The 21,109-nt window shown below is 41.5% G+C and overlaps 1 protein-coding gene across 1 annotated transcript in view; it reads left to right on the top strand.

The window, feature by feature from the left end:
• The window catches only part of LOC122784705 (alpha-1,6-mannosylglycoprotein 6-beta-N-acetylglucosaminyltransferase B), a 55,402-nt gene that overhangs the window by 11,064 nt on the left and 23,229 nt on the right, over positions 1-21,109 (top strand). The window contains exons 3-8 of the mRNA XM_044050019.1: positions 4,208-4,352; positions 10,029-10,138; positions 11,606-11,679; positions 13,619-13,786; positions 15,319-15,483; positions 19,263-19,432. Of these exons, the coding sequence (XP_043905954.1) occupies positions 4,208-4,352; positions 10,029-10,138; positions 11,606-11,679; positions 13,619-13,786; positions 15,319-15,483; positions 19,263-19,432 (832 nt within the window). The remainder of the gene's footprint in view (positions 1-4,207; positions 4,353-10,028; positions 10,139-11,605; positions 11,680-13,618; positions 13,787-15,318; positions 15,484-19,262; positions 19,433-21,109) is intronic.

Genomic DNA, 21,109 nt, shown 5'->3' with positions numbered 1-21,109 from the left:
AGAGGCTTTGTTTATATTACGATCCTCTGAACTTAGCAAATATTCAGAAACCCTCTCCGTGAACCCAATTTAGTTTCTGTTCCGTCAACTTTGAGAGAAAGAAACACATTAGGGTGGGTAAATAGTACGGTCCTCGGGGTGTTGGACGGTTTGGGCTGCATTTTCTCCATTACCCCTTATTTTTTCTGTATCATTATTCGTATTAAAGATGTTGTTAAACCACTGCTATAGAGCCGCAAATGTGAAATGAAATCCATTTAGTCTCTTTCTTTTCTGTCTTGGGGAGGACTTGTTGTCTGACTGCTGAATTACTCATATTCTGGCCAGTTTGAGTGGAGAGATAGTCTGGAAATGAGTGAAATTGTGTTAAGAGAGAGGGGAAAATATGTGTAGGCAATAAAGGAAATAGGTCTGGGGGAATATTTTGGGCTTTCCGTAATATAATTCACTTTTAAGCTGCAGTATACCACTGCATTTCCTTTCCATTGTTTGGTGACTCTTCCTGCTGAGTGCTTCTCTTCCATTTTTAAACCTCACAAAATGCACTCGGACCTAGAGAAATGGAAGATTTTCTCTCTCTTATTGCATTTGCTCGTGATGAAATAGAGTTGTTTTTTTCTGTGAAAGGTGATGTGCCTGAGCAGTGATGAATGAACTCTGACAGGGGAAGTGGGCCTGCACACATTGCATTTTCTAAAGCCTAATGCAATTGATGAAGGAACAGCGAGAGGTGAGGCTTTATTTTCACTTGCAGTCCCCAGGAATAACATGAGGCTGCGCCGCTGCTGGTGGTTTCTATCCTTCTTGGATTTCATACCCCTTATTCACGCCCACCTCTAGAGAAAGGCTTTATACAACTTGATTGTTCAACTCATGGAAGCGTTCTGCCTGAGGCAACGAGCTAATTGTGTTTCTTAACAGCGAAGGCACATGAGAACCCTATGGTGATTGTGAATTCCGGTGCATTTGCATGTTAATAATTAGGGTTCGAGCAACAAGGTTGCAAGAACCCTCTTGAAACTGGAAGGATTATTATTATTATTATTCTTATTATTCCTTAAAGTAAATCGCCTTTTTGAGGCCTTTCCCATACCCCAAAACTCACAGATTTTTGTGACCGCATCAATCGTGGTGTAAATTTACGTCTGAAAAAGGTTCGGGGAATGTGCGTTGAAAATTGAATGTGGGAGGGGCCAATAAGTGCGGCGCCACCTGTCCAAATTCACCATGACCAACACAAATATCGCACATGCACGAAATTCGGTACACATGTGTAGTGGGTCAGGATGAAGAAAAAATTACATTATGACCATGATCCAAACCCAACAGGAAATCCGCCATCTTGGGTTGATTGGCCATTTTTTGGCGATTTTGGCGAATTCGCAGCAATGGTATTTGAACTAACTCCTCCTAGAGTTTTCGTGCGATCACCTTCAAACTTGGTGAGGTCCCTGTGGACCAGTTGAGGAGCTCACGGTATCAAAAGTTTTTTCAAATGTCGCATGGCGCGCGAGATAGGGGGCGGCAAAGTTCGTGATGATTCTGATGTTTCGCATCAGAAAAACAAAACTCTTATAACTTTGCGATGGAAGGTCCGATCCGAACCAAACTTGCTATGATTGATGATGGGCCATGGCTGAAGACGTCTATGAAAAAACGGTGAAGTTTGAAAACAGCGCCTCCTTGTGGTGAAAGAAAATACACAAAAAAAAAGTTTTTTTACGATTTCGGGAATAACTTTTACACAGATAATCGTACCGCACTCAAAATTGGTGACAACAGTCAAAACACATGGTAGATGATGCGTGATCAATATGACGACAAATCGTTTAACGGTGTTGCCATGGCAACGACGCAAAGTCGGATTTTTGGGACAAAAAATCAAACTGCTACAACTTCGCAAATCCTGGTCCGATCTGAACCAAACTTGCTAGGATTGATGATAGACCAGCCCTAAAGACGTCTATATGAAAATATTCAATTTCGAAAACAGCGCCCCCTGGTGACAGCAGACAGTATGACAGCTTGTATTTCAATTATCTCCTCCTAGAGCTTTTGTGCGATCACCTTCAAACTTGGTGAGATCAATGTGGACGAGTTGAGCATCAAAAGTTATCAAAAGCTTTTTAAAATATTGTATGGCGTACGAGATAGGGGGCGCCAAAGTTGGAGATAATAATAATTTTTCACAACAGACAGTGAAACTCTTATAACTTCGTGATGGAAGGTCTGATCCCAACCAAACTTGCTATAGTTGATGATGGTTAGTTGCTGAAGACGACTGTGTTGCTGAAACGGTACATTTTGAAAACAGCGCCTCCTGGTGGTGGTAGAAAATTCTAAAAAAATAAACTGTAACAACTTTGCCAATCCTGGTCCGATCTGAACCAAAGTTGCTGGGATTGATGACAGTCCAGCCCTGAACACGTCTATATGAAAATATTAATTTTCAAATACAGCGCCCCCTGGTGACAGCAGACAGAATTACATTTATAGTTTTTGATGCTGCTCCAACAGGGATTGTTGTATCCACTTGAAACTTAGTATGTGGGACCCCAGACCCTTCCTCAACATGTCCGTAAAAGGTCACCTCCCTACAGGAAGTGGAACGCCCGAAACAGGAAGTAAAGTCTTACATTGTCCGATTGACACGAAACTAGATATGTGAGTTACGGGACCTTCCCTGAACATGTTTCCGGAGACGAACAGGAAGTCGGCCATTTTAAACAGGAAGTGCCCTCTAACTTTGCCGTACGTTGTCCGATTTGCACAAAACCTTATATGTGAGTTACGGGACCTTCCCTGAACATGTTTACGGAGACGCCGTTGACCGAACAGGAAGTCGGCCATTTTAAACAGGAAGTGCCCTCTAACTTTGCAGTACATTGTCCGATCTGCACAAAACCTTATATGTGACACCAGGGACCTGTCCTGAGCATGTCTGTAAAAGGTCACCTCCCTACAGGAAGTGGAACGCCCGAAACAGGAAGTAAAGTCTTACATTGTCCGATTGACACAAAACTAGATATGTGAGTTACGGGACCTTCCCTGAACATGTTTCCAGAGACGAACAGGAAGTAGGCCATTTTAAACAGGAAGTGCCCGCTAACTTTGCCGTACGTTGTCCAATTTGCACGAAACCTTATATGTCACACCAGGGACCTGTCCTGAGCATGTCTGCAAAAGATGACCTCCCAACAGGAAGTGGAATGCCCGAAACAGGAAGTAAACTCTAAGATTGTCCGATCTGCACAAAACTTGATATGTAAGACAAGGGAACTTCCCTGAACACGTTTACGGACGCGCATTTGACCGAACAGGAAGTCGGCCATTTTAAACAGGAAGTGCCCTATAACTTTGCCATACGTTGCCGATCCCCCCCGAAATTTGGATCGACATGTGCGGGGACGCCGCTGAAAATAACTAGTACTGAAAATAACTAGTACTGAAAATAACTAGTACCGCGCGCGGTGAATGAACGGGTGAGAGCGCGAGGCGCGCGGGGAGCCGTGGCACACGGCGACTCGCGCGGGTCGGCTCGAACCCGTTCAGAACCTATTTTTACTCTTTACATTTATTGTAGAGCTTAAGAGCGATGAAAGAAAACAACACAGGGTTAGGTCCTCAACCGGGGCTTGCTTTGACCTTATTGTCTGTAGCTGCAGGCTCATTAATTGACTAGGTGTTCTAACAGCATCGTCCAGGTTTACCACCGGCCAGGTCATTAATAATTTCAGCCAAGCAGGAACACAAAACCAATACCGTCAGACTAATTTACCTGTTCCCGTGTTTTCTGAGAGCGTTGGTTCCTGTTGAGCTGCTGGTTTAATGATGAAGGAAGAGCGGATCCAGAAACTAGACGAGAGATAATGTCTTTAAGTAAACCAACAGTAAAATGGAACATAAAATAAATGGTTGGTGCATTCCTAGCAAGTCGTAGCTCAGTAAATCATTTCAGAGGGTGATTTATTGTCGTGTTTGCTCCTGTGACTTTGTGTTCATTGTATGAAGTCAATGTCACCACATAAAATGACTTTACACAGTGCCATGCCATATAAATGTCAGATTTATTAACATACTCATTAACTTAATATATCACTTGCTCTTTGTTCCTGTGCTCTTCTTCTGTTTTATCCTCAGTCTGTTCCGTTCCCTTTGATTTATATCAGCTGCGTAGTGCCGTGACTGTCTTTTTCTCTTATTTTAGTGCTTGGTGGCCAAGAGTCTCGAGGGGTGCTGAGAAAAATCTGTGACATGCTGGAGGTCATCATGAAGAGGATGGACACGCTGTCGAAGCTGGGAAATGCTACAGACACCCACAGGCTGGACGAGCTCAGCTCAGCGCTGGACAGGTACAGCAACAACGCGCTTGTTCCAGCTTTAAAATAACATTCTTCTTTGTGGCTTATTAGGCCGACAGCTGTGGTTTTATTTCGAAAGATACAGTCAGTGTGAAAGGAAACCTGCTATCCTGGTTGGCCTTGGAAAGGTTTTAAGAGAAGGCAGCTCACCACCTGCACACACCTTGCCGCGGGATTGTGAAGAAAGGATTGGGATGCAACTATTGACTCACTGTTTGGAAGAACACACTGAGTAAAGGCGATGATGGTTGATATGTGGGTACGGTTTCCGTGCAGGCTACACCTCGTCTGTGTAAAGTCAGACACATTTTAACTGAAACGTAATGAAAATGAATGCTAAATAACTGAGTTTTACAACTGAGTAATTCATTGATTTTTCATTCATGCTGTGCTCCTTCTGTGGTTTTGTTTTTATGTACCATTTGAGACTCTACAGTGGCTAATTCACAAGCTTTTTGTCTTTTTTTTTTCAACTCCTTCTTGTGCTTAAGTTAGAAAGGTGCTACATAAACACTACTGTACTCACGGACTAGTGTGGTTGGTACTGCAAATATCCAGGTGCATCAGCTTGTGCAAATGTACTGCTGTTATATCACACTTGTATAGTCAGACTGTAATGGCGCTTTTCCACGATACAGTCGTGGCACGGCTCCACGCTACACGGTTTGGTCGGTTTTCCATTACTGTGTACCTCCTCAGTGTGGGTGGAGTCATCATAGCACGGCTGCGCGTCACACAGTGTTTTTCGGTGTAACTGAATCATTAGAGTCAATTCATTGGAACTATTTGTTCAGTACTTCGTCCATGACCGGAGCGTAGACTCCATCCGCCGCTGAAATGCGGTGGGAGGGGTTGTGATGCGGCTCGCTACTTTCGGCAGTGTGGGCCGCTAAACACGCCTGACTTCTCTGTTAAATGTTGACATTTTAGACATTTCCTTGCCAAAAGTTGCAGAGTAACGCATGTTTTGAGGATTTTTAAGACTTTTTAACTGATCTACACTTCGGCATTGTTCGGTTTGGTTTCCGTGTCGGGCGCAGTCTGTCAATGTCACATATGAACCTCGTCAGAGCAGGTACTTAAAAAAGGTTGAGACGTAGAAAGTGTGTCGTGGAAAAGCACCGTAAGTAAGAAAGACTTTGGTACAACTCAGTGTTACTGCAGTGTTATCAGAAGTGGTACAGAGTGGTGCTGAACTATGCTGGGAAGGAGCAGTAGCTCAAGGCTGTTGAGGGTGAACATCAGGTGGTCTGCAGGTGATTATTCCTAGTTTCCAGGCATAGTAATGCAGAGATTTTTTTTTAAAGTACAACGTGGACCTTCTTCTTCTTCTTCTACTAATAATCTCTGTCAGTCTGTACTATGAGAAGTATAAGGCTGCTTTCCAAAGTTGGAAGCTCTTAATCACAGTTTGAAGTTGGACCTGAGAAATGAAGTGGACCTGAGAAATGCCATGAGAAAGAAAGGTCAAAAGCCAACTATGGAGCCCTGGGGCATCCCAGGAGAGGCGATGCATGCTGTGAAAAGAGAGTTATGCCATGAAAAGCTTAGTGTTGGAGATGTATCAGTGCAAACGTTATTATTCTCCCTGGGCAGATGGAGAAATAAAGAGCGCCGCCTATAAAAATGAGGAAGTTGAGAGAGCTGCCTGCCAAGAATTGTATTTGCTCCATCGTTCCCATGGCAACAGACCTTTCCTCATCCCCGCCTATACCTATACTTGGAGTTTGAGGAGTTGAAGCTGCCCCCTGTCTTGGTCTCTATGTCTCTCCTGTTCACTTTCCTCTCATTTGCAGACAGAAAGTCTCTGAAATCCACTTGAATAGAGAGAGCACTCACAGCACATCATGGACTCCGACTTTATAATAACATTAGTGATTTTACATTAGGGCTGGCTACTGTAGTGTTTGTGTGACAACAGATATTCAACAATGACAGAGGAGACAGTGTCTTGGTCAAAATTCTTGATTGATTACTCGCTGCTATTTAATATTGCATTCACAGAATGAAGTGATTCTTCACACAGTGCCCTTTGGATATACTCTCCATCATGTTTCTAACAATCATTTAATTGCAAATGTTAACAGAGAGAAAAGGCCAAATAGCTTTTTTTAAAAAGTTGGTTGTAAAATTGTATCCCATGCTGATACTGTTTCATTACAGGTGACGTCAAAGATTATAATGTTTGACATTCTAGCAGGAAAAACCTTTGCCACCTGGTGTAATGATAAAGAAGGGAGGTTTTTCCTCTTGCGCTGTAGCAGCTAATCCCAGGACATAATGGATTACATCAATCTAAATTGTTTTCTAATTGATTATTCTTTGTAGAGGTCGACCAATACGGGTTTTTCTATGGTCAATGCCAATTTTTAGAAATCAGGGAAGCCAATTATGAGTAATTGCCGCTTTTTCGTTATTTTTTTTTTGCCTATTTATTTAACCAATTTTCTTTTTTTCCTCCATTTGAAAAACTATTACTGTTTAATGATAGCAAATAATACAACAAATTGCCTAACTTTAGTAACCTGTGGTCTGCCTCTCCATTGTTCATTTTATGACTGCAATTATATACAGAACTTTAAATGTCAAATAAAATAATAAAATCGGTCGTCAAAAAAAATTGGTGGAAAAAATAAAGTTTCAGTGACTTGGCAACATTTATGAAGTTTCTGAGAACAAAATAATAATAGGCCAATGCCAGTTGTATAAAAAAAGGCAAATATTGGCCACTATAATATTGGGCTACCTCCAGTTCTTTGTGAGACATTACATTACATTACATGTCATTTAGCAGACGCTTTTATCCAAAGCGACTTACAATGGAATTAAGTACAATCAGCCAGGGGTGGGATCGAACTTGCGACCATGATGTCTTTTCGCACACAGGGTAGGGTCTTAACGACTGAGCCACTCCACCCCAACAACACTGTGCATAAATAACCACTGGTCTGTGTCTGTACTGTATTATATTATATGCCTGTGTGTAAGTGAACACATTTTTACTTTCCTGTTTTTCCGCAGGCTCAAGGCTACAAATGATGATGATTTTCATCATTGATTAACCAGCCTATTATTTTCTGTAATAGCTCAATTATTTTGTGGTCCCTAAAATATCAGAAAATGGTGAGAAATGTCAATGACTGTTTTTCCCTTTTCCCTTCAGTTTCCTGTAGGTCAGTGGATCTCAAACGTTTTATACCAAGTACCACCTGAGAAAATATTGAGCTCTTGAAGTAGCACCATTATCACCAATACAGTATACAGTAGGACAATATTTTCTGATTTTCCTCTCAAGTACCACCAGAGGAAGCTCACGTACCACTGGTGGCACACATACTGCAGTTTGAGAACCATGGCTGTATGTCACAGAGGAGCAAAGAACATTTTCGAAACCTTTGAATAATAATATAAAACAGACACTGATTATCAGAATAGCTTGTGATTAATGAGTTAATTGTTACCGCCGTGTTACATTTTGAAGGTAACTGTTCCTGGAAACGATATGGGATTACGTTATGCAACACAACACGCTAATAGTACCTTCCCCCTGGAGAACTCGCAAAAATACATGCAGCCTCATTGAATTCAGTCTTGCTTGATCTTCATCTGGCCCAGAATCACTGTTGCTCTAGTTTTCCGGCGTTTATTTATTTATTCAGAGTTTGTTAACGAGCAATATCCATTTTAATAATGCTACGACATGAAAAGAGAACTCATTAAAAAAATAAATAATAATTTCACAGTTTGTTCTCATGTAAAAACAGGCCAAGGCAGTTGTTCTGTTCATTCATAATCACTGATTACAACATAGTCAGAGCTTTAAAGTCATGTGGTGACGCATGCAACTTAAATTTGACATTTTTATCTGTTGTTGTCTCGCATCGGATGTTCATCAGAGGATGTCGAGTTATGTAAAGACGCGGGATCAGCGTGCAAGAGACTTTGTTGCACCAATTTTGTGGGAATGAGATTCAAACAACTGCAGGCAAAAAAAGCATTTAGAAGTTTTTCTCTTCCAAAATACAATATTACGGTAAAAAGCATCAGTTCTCTTACTGTGTATCACAGAAGTGTAACAAGTTAGTTTCACTTCTTTGACTGTACTGTATTATATATTTAGGTTTTGGATTTTTGACACAGCTGAAATTTCTCACTGTTCACTGGGATTTCTTAGACTCTGAGGAAATAATGGGAGAGGGTCAAACCACACAACGTTGTTGCAACAGGTGTCATGGACAAGTCCCTGTATCAAGGCCTGTAAAAAAAAAAATATATCTATCCAAGGTTTTCATATTTTTCATTGCTACAAACTGTGTTATTGTGAAAGTAATGTTTCTTTATAAGGCCATAGGTTTGCAAGAAAAATAAGTGTGTGTGTAAGGATATTGGAGGTCACAAACTAGGATCAATTATTTTTTTTATCAGTGATGCTGTTTATGAAGATATTTTAAAACCTGCCTTGGTACCATTTCTTTGTCATTGTCGTATTTTCAAAAACAGTACGTGCTGGAGCTTGTAGGGGCAATGTCCGTGGGCATTGATCTGTGGTTATAAAGAGTACAGTTCTGCAACACTCGCTGTCCTTTTAGTCATTTTAATAATTATATAATTATTTTGTTGTGTTTGTTGGTGCAGTGAAATACTTTTGCTAACAATTTAATTGATTTTTTGTTTCTAGTTCCCCCCCAAGGACTCACGTCCTTGTCTCACGTCCTTGTCTCAACAAATAATTTGGCTGTGGATTTTAAAAAGCTTTCAACAAACAGGAACTTATTAAAAAACATGGGACAGAAACAGCCTTTGCTACATTGTAAAGTCATGCTCCAAGATCTTTGGAGTGGGACTAAATGATTTGGCATCCCCCTGGGAGGGACTGATGAGTCTGAGGTGATGCCCTCTGGTTCGCAGGTACAATGCACCTCGGGGTCAAAACAAATCGTTTCTTAATTCCTTTATTCCTTCAGCTTTCAGGCTGCTGACCTCGGATAACTGTCATTTGAGATAATGTTTTAATCTAGTTTTTTTTAAAGCCAAACGTGCACGTGCATTTATTTATTTAGTGTGTGACTAAGGAAATGTATTATTTGACCTGCCAATTACTTCATTGTCGGTTAATTGTTGAAGGAATACTTCACTGATGAGCATTTAGCTTTGTATTACTAGAATAGCGGTAGTATTTTTGAAAAATTGTGCTTCTCAACCTCACTTTCTCCGGAGTGACTGTCACCAGTGACACATGGCTTGATCCGAGGCTTGAAACTACAACGCTAATTCCGCACCACTAGACCCACCTCGTTCCCAGAATGTAAACAGTGTCCGCCATCTTTGCTAACAGTTACGCTAACAGGACCAAGTGTCACTGGTGAAACAATGAAGATATTTCTAAACTCTGGGAAAAATACTACAAAGCTAAATGCTAATCGGTGAAATATTCCTTTAAGGTTGTCTGAATGTAATGCAGATGTGGTGAGCTGCAAGTGAATTGCCCTTTTTGGGATCAATAATGTTGTCTCAGTCTGAATCTGAACACTGGACACCTCATTGCAGTTGACAGTGATTTCAGGTCAACTTCAAGATGGTCGTTGCTTGAATATTTTGAAGTCTTCACCCACCGTGTGTGCGCACACGCGTGTTAATTTTGCCTGTCTGTTTGGCGTGCTCGATCAGGATTCAACCTATGGGGCTGGTGGAGCGCATCCAAGCGATAGCCCAGAACATGTCTGACATGGCGGTGAGGGTGGAGCAAATCCTCCAGCACAGCATGGCCAGCAACAGAGGTACAACACTCACAAAATGCATGCGCACGTGTCACACATCTGGAGATATAACTGTCGCCCTTCCGATGAACTCCCTCCGTCCGTTTCCAATCCCTTTTTAATCTGAAAAACGACTGTGGATTCCGGCTGGATTCCGTCAGTCACTGGAGCGCACGATATCCTGTGCAACATGCACTTGCTGCTTGATCATATAGAACATGACAGACGTTATTCACAGCACATTTCATGTCTAAATACCAAACCACTGCTGTGTGCCAGGGTGAAGGAGCTCCATGTGCACCACAGCACAGTGCTTCATATCACCACCGCAGGACTGCAGGCAGGATGTTTAAGTCGCGGTGATTAATAACTTGCCTGGTTAACGGGATCCATGTCTGTCAGCTTTCTTTATTAGCCTTCATTCTCAGCTTCTTTACTGGCGGCAGAGTAGACGTGGGTACGGCGCAATGTGATTCACAGTTCAATTCCTCTCTTGTATCCACTACATTGCACTTTATGACTGAAAATAGTTCACCTGACATGTCTCATTTAAATGAGTGAGCTAATCCGTCTGTTGTCATCATGTCTGATGGCGTTTGAATGAGGCCGCTGTGAACTCTGCTAAGTTGTGACATTGGCAGGCAGGAGCGCCCTTCTCCGTGAGAGGTCTGGAGTTATCATGCTAATCAGACAGAATGGATAGCAATTATGTGTCCGTGAGTGTGCTCTTCCATGGTTGGCAGGATGCTGCTGGAGATGCTGCAACCGCTCCTTTAATTAGGCTCGCGAGCGCTGGGCTTCAAGGGGAAAGAATGAATGGAAAGTAAAGCGAGAGGCAGAGGAAAGTAGAAGGGGAAAAAAAAGAGAGTCGGCTGAGAAACGCAGAAAGAGCCAGGAAAGATTGGGAGAGAACAAAGAGGGCTGAAGATTATGATTTTTATCCACGACACTAATGCAAGCTATCCATAGTAAATCCAGCAAGTGACTTGGAAGACAGACATTCAGCAAGGGAGCCCAACATTTTTGTAAAAGCTTGTTAGCCAGCCGTATACTCTCTCAATGATCTGTGTGCAGGATTTGCCTGTAATGCTAAGAACACTATTAAACATAATCATCTGGAGACAAACTCAGAGGCTGATATTTTTTTATCTGTAAAATATATCTGTCAATTTACTGTTTGTGACTGACAGCTTGTTTAAAATCTGATTTACTGGCAGATTTCCCAACTTATATGATTCATGTTGACAGTGTTTATGTTAGAAGTGGACAACAGATGGTTGATTTGGCTTGAAAAAGAGATGGGAAAAACACAGTGGATACAGAATATGATTTATTTCGCAAGCGTCTCACCTTCCTGTTCGTGTTTGACTTTGTTGTCTTTGTACAGTGTAAAAATGATGCGGTACACTTGCTGATTTTTGGTCTTTTCTCTCGCTCTATATGTGTTCAGGCTTTGATAAATACTGTGTTTGTTTTTGTTTTCTCCAGTCAGGGACGGAACTCTAGGGCAATGTGGGATTCCTAAAGATCCCCGTTATCCAGACTGCCCCAGCAAGGTGGATGTAAGTCTATATATCTCACTTTAGTCTAAACAGTGGCACACATGCAACACAAATTCCCCTGTCCTCTGTTGGCAACTCACCTTGGCGCGTCATGAATTTTGTATAAGATAAAGGGAGAAATGGAGCGTGATGGGAACAAATAATGGGCGACAACAAGGCGAAACTGGACCTTGAAAATAGTAAGAACAGAATAAAATATGGTTTTTATAAGCAAACATGGAAAATATTGTGTGTACTGCAGTCTTAATATAGGTAGCAGAGCATTGTGTGCTGTGAAATATCCACATAAATAACATTGCCTCTTTCTATTGGAGTGGAAATAATTAAAGAAAGGAAAGCTTGTTTTTTTTTAATATAGATTTCAAGATGGTGTGAAAGTGTACCTTCTGTCCAATATTCAAACGCCGTTGCTTGCTTTGTGGTGTGTGAGATGTGTGTGCATGCAGTAACAACATGTCTATAAAAATCTATCTATCTATCTATCTATCTATCTATCTATCTATCTATCTATCTATCTATCTATCTATCTATCTATCTATCTATCTATCTATCTATCTATCTATCTATCTATCTATCTATCTATCTATCTATCTATCTATCTATCTATCTATCTATCTATCTATCTATCACCTTTCATACTAAGTCATTGAACTCAAGGGGCTTCACAAAACACCCCCAAATCACTCACAGAAAATTATCTCAGTGGCCCTCAATGATTAAAACACTGTAGATAAATGTATAACTGTAGACAATTATTCAACAAATAGATTATTAATCAATTACTAAATTAATCGACAACTATTTTGATAATCGATTCATCGGCTTAAAGCTTTTTTCCGTGATTAAAACAAGATTTCTGATTGTGTAAGCTTCTTAAATGTGAGTATTTTACACTCTAAAAATATTATTGAATCAACCGGAGTTTAATAAAAGCTGACTTATGATTTTAATTCAAAAATACAAGCCAAAACGATACAATAACAGTCCAAAATGTGATATTAGTGATGAAATGCACATGTGTGCACACCAATAGTGGTAGAAATAAAAAAGATAAGCAAAGGGGTTCAGATAAATAAAACTCCGTTAAAAGCCAGGTGAAAAGGTCTCGTGTTTGCTTTTGAATAAAATATCAACGTTCTTGGCTGCCCTCGGTTCTCCAGGAAGACTGTTCCAGAGATGGGAGATGGGAGGTTTTAGTTTTAAGTTCAGGGATAATTAAAAAGGTCCGCTACCTGAAGATCTGAGTGTTGCAGGGGTTTTGTAGGTTAAAAGCATATCTGAGCTTTAGAAACCAATAAACTGCTCATAAAGGCCCAGTATGTGAAATTTAAGTGAAATGATTTCAATTTGGCAGAAAGTGAAGAAAATACCAGCATACAATCACCTGATTGTTTGGCGTTTTGTTCGTCAGAATAAGCCTCTTATTCTATTCGGCTTTATGGATTGTTTTTTTCAATAACATGTAGCCATTTCTAGCCTTTAAAGTTGGTATAGTGTGTTGCTCTCTCTCTGGTTCTGGTCAGAACACGGCTGCTCCATTTTGTGCTCGTTTTTTTTGAAGGATTTTGTTCAGGAGCGGCAGTTTAAGGGTCCACGTTGAACTCCTTTTAAAAGAGATTCAACACTTGAAGATTTGAGAGTCAGAAAAAAAGTACTGATTGTAAAGTGCGTCGCAATAAGTCAGTGGGACACAAGTCTTTGAACCGCTGTTCAAAGACCATCAGCTCAGACTGGTGCAAAAGCGAGCCCTTCAATTATTGGTATTCATTATACTTTTACGAACTCTCTCTCCAGCCTGCTGCAGAACACTGAATTTACTTTATTTGAATCTCCCTGTAACATTTTAATCATCTCAATCATTACACTTCTGCTTTGGGCAGCAGGTAAAAGACTGCACATAGACACAGACAGACAAACAGTTTTGGGCTTTTCTTTCCAGTGGATGCGTGCCCGTTGGACGTCGGACCCTTGCTATGCCTTTTATGGCGTGGACGGCTCGGACTGCTCCTTCCTCATCTACCTGAGTGAGGTCGAGTGGTTCTGCCCCCCACTGGCCTGGAGGAACCAGACTGCTACACCCACCCTGAAGCCTCTGCCCAAGAGACAGGTAAACACAGCACTGTTCATGTCGAGAGTTTTGATTCCTTACTGACACAGTCACTGCACAAGGGGGGGTGAAACTTCATGTGTTTGCAGGCATGTAAAACAAACCAGACTGCATCCCACATCCATGTCTATCTTTCGCAGTGACGTGACCAAATTTGGAAGAAAATATGTTAACATTCAGTTGCGACAGATATTCTTGCTGGTGTTTCGACAGTGGATTTAACCAGAGGCTACATCCATACTAGTCATTTTTAATTTAAAAATCCATAAATTCTGCTCCGGATACACCTGTCATCCACATTACTCCAGCGTTTTAGAGCTCCAATATCCATTTTCTGTTTGAAATCTTTGCTGCTGCTTTCTGCACAGACGGGCAAGAATGAAGACCTTTTAAAAATGATGACGCAGTTCCCTGCATTTATTCCCTCATTGTTTTTTTTATCATCTGTGTCTCAACCATCAGCTATGAAAGAAAAGCACAGTCACCACTGTTGTTTCGTTCTCTGAAACATAAGCAAATAAGTGCAGACGAGAGAATCAACTTCCTGTTTTGCACCTGAAATGTCATGTGATACACAGTGTTTAAGTGTATTACTAAGGATTGAAATGTTTGATTCTGATTCTTAAATGAAACTGTAGTAGTGTGGATGTTGCCAAAAGGCAAAAGATTCACGGGGAAATTTGAGACTCTGTCTCTGGCTGTTTGCTGTCACTCCAGAGTTCCATCGCTGTTTCCACTCCTGCTTCGTTTGATATTTATTTTCGGCATCAACAGAAGATGCATTGCGCTTATAATCACTCTTCAAGGTCTCTACCCCTCCGTCTCCCTCCGTCCCCTCCCCTCCTTTTCTCCCTGGAGTAATGTACAACAGGCCCTGATGTAAATTTGTTCTGCAGCTCTACCTTCAGCTCTAATTGCCAGGCTGTATTGAATGGTACTAATCCCAATTCTTCCCCCGGGGCTCTTTGCGTTTCTGCTGTGCCATACACAAGTTGCCTGGAGGGCAATAATTTACCCACATTGTTTGATGACGCTTCAGCTCTGCAAATTGATTTTTGTCTTTGAGAAAATCTGTATTTTTTGAGAGAGAGCGAGTGACACTTGCATCTGCCTCATGTCTAGATATTTTTTATCCTCCGTGCTCTGCCATTGATCAGTGCCAGCATGCTGGTATTTTACGGTGACGTGCTGTAATCATACTGGGCAGACCAGAGGAGATGTAAACGTATTATTTATGAGTGTGATCCAGAAATCCCTCAGGCAAACGCTCTTAGAAGCAAACGCCCAAGGCTCCAGCAGGTAGCAAGACAATGCATACACTTACAGGTTTAACCACAACTCCAACAGAAATAGTCCCACTCATGGAAAACAGCAACAACAATACAATTGTGTTGTTTTAGTATCCCACCGCCTTTAGTTTCAAGCCAAGTTCTCCATATTTATGAGCCTGCAAATGTTCGGCACAACACAGAAATGGGATGCCTTTTATATGCAGTATGCACTTGTAAATATTTATTGCTCCTGTTGTCCAGGCTGTTTTCCAGTTTGACATCGGGACTCTGCTGGAGAAGGTGGGCACTGGAAAGGAATCACTAAGCTTCATGAAGAGACGAATACGAAGCCTGGCAGCACAGTGGGCCTCTGCTGCTCGACGCCTGGACGACGAGCTTCGCAACCGATGGAGAGATAAAAAAAGGGTGAATACGAGGCATTTTTACACTCCGGTGTGTATTTGCATATACTGCAGGACAAGAGTGTAGGTGTTGTATGTGCTGTAAGGGAATAACCTGGAAAAAAAAACAATTTCTTGGAATCTTTTACATGTATTTATCAGCACTATTTTGTACTAAATTGTGCAGAACACCCACAGCACGGTGCCAATTCAGTGTTCCAAACTGCGTTATGATCAACCGTAGTTATTTTAGTCTTTAGCTAGTTTTTTTCACGTGTTGTTTGCTCATTGTATGGTGCTCAAGTGCTCTTGGCTGCCTGTGAGGTGCAAACAGACTGCTTTGCTTTTAACAAAGTGTTTTTTGGGCCCAATATATGTTATTAATCCAGCGTTCAAATCTGCAGGTGGTGTCTGACTCAGGAAATAATGAAGAAACGCACAATTGCAGTGGAAATTTTCAATGTATTCAGGTCAAGTGTATTTGTAGAACACAGTCAGAGGTTTACGATATATCGTAACTCTATCGACATGTATCAATCTGGCAAATGTGGTAAATGTTTCCCCCACATTCAGTCCGCAGTGAACAGTTTGCAGCCCGCTGCGCTGCTTAACTTTCACAGGAAAGTGAAACGCATACCACGGTTATTTTATTAGATTCAAGATTTCAAGATTTCAAGATCCTTTATTTGTCATTTGACATGATTTGTAAAAAAAAAAAAATACTCACTCTGAAGCGAAACTATGATTCTCACCAGCTTCTGTCAGTGTCAGATAACACAGTGTAATAATAAATAATAAAAAGAAAAATAACTCATAATACCGTCATTATACATAACATTAAAGTACTAATAATGTAACTAACTGGTTATTATTAAGAACTTCTATACTGTGCAGTCACAGGAGTCCTTGCATGATGTATAACCCATCATCACTTCTTCTCACCCTGACCTTCAAAATAAGAGCTACTGGCCTCAGCTGCAGCAACGATCTGTATCAACATTTTGCACATGGCGATAACAATAGCTTGAAATAATATTAATATGTATAACATAATAATAAATCCTAATAATCTAGTTTATTTTTGTCTGCTTGTCTTCATCTTATTGTTTACTGTATATCAGTACTTTTATTTAAATCTCTTAATTTGTCGTCGCAATGTTCAGGATCGTTATGGCGTGATGAATTCCTGATATCGTGCATCCCTAGTCAGAAGCTACACGGATGGTTTTACAGCGACACACACACACACACACACACACACACAAAAGGCACAAAGAGGATGAGAGTCGTGTTTCTGTGACCTACACGGAAATGATACTGATTTATTTCCAGGAGACTGTGACCTCAGACATAAATGCCACATTGAGGAGACTGTGTCTGTTTAAAGAATGCTGCACAGATGCATAAAGGGAAGGTTTTTGTTTAACTTGACCTCTTCAGGAGCCTAGACTTGACCTAATGTTTTTTAATGTTGCATCATATCACGTATCAGGTTGGCTTTTAACCAGGAACAGACGGACTAGTATCTCAATATTTTAGGTTTGTTTCGACGCTCATTTCCTGACGCGTTTGCATGCTGTATGCATTTATGTATTTATGCCATTATACATAGGTTTTATCTTTCACAGTGAAAGGGTGGGGGGGTCCAAGTGAATGGCTGAACATTTTGCAGTAGATGCCTTTTTACTCACAACATGGACACAGCTCTTCATACGCCCCGCCGTAGCTGAGAAGTGGCTTAATGCTCCAAAAGCTTAAGAAGCAAGATGAAAGTTTCTTCTTTATTTTTTCCTTTCTCTGCACACGACAACAGTTGCCTTGTCATTCTGCTGTGTGCCTTTCCTTCATCACTTGGATAAATCAAACCTCAATCTCTCAGTAATGTTCCGCTCCTCCCAAAAAACAGCAATCTCCCCTCGGGCCAGAGGGCTTTGTTTATTGTAATTGTGTGTTTGACAGTAATGGTTACTGTCCATTAACCAAACGCTGCAGCCTTGGAGTCAGTCAGTGTGTGTGTGTGTGTGTGTGGGGGGGAAATGGCAGTTGAAAAGCAGAGACTGATTTGCAGAGAAGACAGGTGCTTTATGGAGCATCTGTGGCCAACTTGTCTGTTTTTTCAGCTCCTTTAACGTCCTTCAGCTGTGTGAGCTTCACTTGTTAGCATTTGAGCGAACGGCCCATATTCACTTTCTACTGCGGTGCATAACTATTGCCAGATTGTTGTTGTTATTCTTATTCTGCCTCAGTTTGACCGGTTGTGAACAGGAACAATGCAACATTATTTATATGCGGCATGCGGCATCTGAAAGCAGCCTCTGTCAAGCAATACTATCAGACCTGACCGAGGGAGGGTTTCTGTGTATACACTGGCAGAGCATTTCATTTCAGTTACGCTCAAATGTGCAATTTTGCTGTTGTCTTTTTCTAACGTCACCGGACAACATGAGATGCAAGCATTGCTATACTGAGAAACACAAGAGCCGTGATAACTGATCTGACAATGATTTGAATGTAAGAGACAGTTGTTATTTAAAAGATATGTTGAAACTCTAATAGTCTTTTCTGGGTGTAAATTGCTCCCCAGGAGCTGCTCAGTGGCTGCCCACTGCTCCTAATTCTAGGAAGCTACCTAGTAGAGGATGGATGAAATGCATCCTCTATCCCTAATGGATTAATAAAGTATAAGAAAAAAAAAGAAAAGAAATATGACACATGATTTTGCCATGCATCACGAGGGAAATGATGGTCTTACTCCATCAGCTTGTATTTGACACTTCAACATGATGATGCATTCTTTTAGGATGAAAGATAGAGGATAGGGATTAGCATTGGGGATTTCTAATTGTAAGATTTAAGAGTAAAAAAAAAAGGAGTATGCATGCTGATACCTCGAATCTCACAAAATCTCATTATTGTCCTTTTAAATTGTGAGTCTTGGGGATGTGCGCCTTCTCAAAGATATTCAGAAATTAAAATTAAAAACGAAAATTTGTCCTCAGGCAGATGTGGCAGAGGTGTTCCACTGATGTTGTAACTCTGGACAAATGGATGAATAAATGTTCGGTCCAGTAGATGAATATGCTTTGCTAAAAAATACACCTCAGTTCAGTAGGACTTCACAATCGTATTGGAATCACCAAGCACTCCCTGAACAGCTGTCCGACTATGTGCTTTTATTTTTCAATCAAAGCTGCTGCTGTTTCCTTCACCAAGCAGCTCCTCTTGAGTTGCCTGGATGCAGTCTGGACCACAGTGACACTATGTTGGAAGACACATGTACAACACATAAATGATCAAAGTACCTTAGAAACAACATCTGAAGACGACATCACTTCATTTTCTCCTCCTTCTCTCCCTCTTTCACTCACTATCTGTGTGTCAGTATTTAAGATAAGATAAGATAATCCTTTAATGGTCCCACACGGGGAAATTTGCAGTGTGACAGCAACAATCACAACAAGGAAGAAAGGTAAAAATAAGATACAACAACAACAAGATCACCAACAATAGCGTCACTATATGCTATAATTTGCAGTATGAGATTGAAAAGGAGTGGGGAGAGAAAAGTAGGCCATAGAGATTGTACTGTTTAGCACTAGAGCTTGAAGGGAATTCTCATCTTTACCCACCGGTAATTTAAAGCAGTCATTGCACTCGGTGTCATTCTGTGGATCAGATCCCCCACAATTTCCAGATGGTCTAAGAAAAACGTCTTACGCCACATGAAAAGTGGTGATGTAGTGTGCTCCACTTTTCTCCTGCTTTGACATTTTTTCTGTCTTTCTTTTTTCTCTCTGAATTCAGATTCTCGTCCATGTGGGTTTTCTGACAGAGGAGTCGGGGGACGTCTTCAGTCCAAAGGTGCTGAAGGGGGGTCCCCTGGGCGAGATGGTGCAGTGGGCTGACATCCTCACAGTTCTCCATGTGCTGGGGCACAACGTCAAGATCTCAGTTTCAGTCAAGGAGCTGCACGGGTAAACAAGGTTTTACTTAGTCCTCTCTGACCCTGTTATTTTCTCATATTGCTTTCAAGCTGCAGGCAGAATCTCAGCACACACACACACACACACACACAGCTCAGATGTGTTTTTCGTGTCATTTAAATTTTATGTGGGGTATCTATGCAGGAGTCATCTGCATTTGTATACAAATTCAAAACGTCTGCCATTGTCTTGAGCGTTTTCACTGCGTGGAAAGGCGCTGCTGTCGTTTGTCGACGCTCTCCTCCTGATGAACAGCCCAATCTTTTGCTCCGCATGTTTTCAATCACCTTTCGCCACACACTGTGGCTGTCTCTCCTTCCTGCAGAGTTTCGTATCAGCCCGTGGGCTTGACAGCATCTCCACACCTCCTTGTGTTTGAGATAACATGCTTGCCCCCGACCATCAGCCCTCACGCCAATGGACACGTTCTGCATTATTTAAGCTGAGACCAGATGGGTGCATCGAAACATTTGAGATTATTGGTCGCCCCACTTTTGGTGTATGTGATTAAGAGTTGACATTTTCTGGAGGCTGTTATCTGTCGGCACTGCCCTGGCCTCATGTCGACTGCTCAGAAATACGACTGCGTCCATGGCTGCATTTGCTGTTGTGGATTCCTTTCTGCCAGTGGCTGGTGTGACGCTGAAGCAGCGGGCCGATGCTAACGTGTGCTTGTTATTGAGCACTGTATCTATTGCTGTAAGGACGAGGTAAAGGTGTTGATGAGTTTGAGTCGCCCTCTGATCTTAAATTTCAGGCTACTTTGATAAGAACAGACTGGCCAGACCAGTGAGGTGGGAAAGATGGTCGCAGTAGGAATGCCTTTGTCGGCCATGCTATTATTTACCCCACTAATTGGTGTCATGGTGTGCTGAATCGCCACAGTCTGCCTACTTTGGGAGCACCATTAGAGGGGCTTTAAAACATTGCAGAGGTTCTGACTCACTAAAAAACATCAGCCAGGGTTACAGCTGATAATGGTCTTTGTGTGATATTTGATGGGTCCGTTTTGAGGTTATGTACGTTGATATACGTAAGTGTGTCCATTAAGCTTGAAAATGGTCTCAGTTCCCAGCCTGGGAGTAAAATATAAAATACAGCCAAGTATATTTTAATGGCCTTGTTAAACTGGCCAGTTAATGATAGATGCCGAACATTCTCTGACTGTTAATCAGTAATGAAAAAGAGAATGTTTTCTCCACGTCCCATCCTTGTCTTCTCGCACATTAAATTGACAGATTGTTACGTCGGTTGTGTTCCCACTGCTTCCCTCAGGCTTGTATCTATTTACATTTTCTTCTCTCTCCCACTCAGGCTTTAGAATGGAGCTGAATGTCCTGCTGTGGCTCTTGTGTGAATAGCATTGTTAATGTGTTTAGTGCTTTTTCCCGATCGACAGATTAGCCTCACTGGGTGCTTAGTTACAGTGGGAGTTAGACGGCTACTTAGCATCACATCAATTGGCTCTATAATTTGCAACACTCTCGCTCTCTGGTGGCTTCACAGAATAGTCACTTTGGCTGACGTCTTCTCTTTGCCGTCCTGCCGAAATTAATCAGTTACAGTCACACGTTGCGTCTTCACATTAGGATCCTGGCTCACTTTCACGGCAGATTCTGCAGTGATTAGCTTTAAAAAGAAAATGCCCCTTTTTTCTGTCCACACACG

The sequence above is a fragment of the Solea senegalensis genome, linkage group LG19 (genome assembly GCF_019176455.1).
Source record: "Solea senegalensis isolate Sse05_10M linkage group LG19, IFAPA_SoseM_1, whole genome shotgun sequence".
Classification (NCBI taxonomy): Eukaryota; Metazoa; Chordata; class Actinopteri; order Pleuronectiformes; family Soleidae; genus Solea; species Solea senegalensis.
The sequence above is the reverse complement of the archived record's forward strand: the minus strand, read 5'-3'. Positions and strand labels throughout refer to the sequence as shown.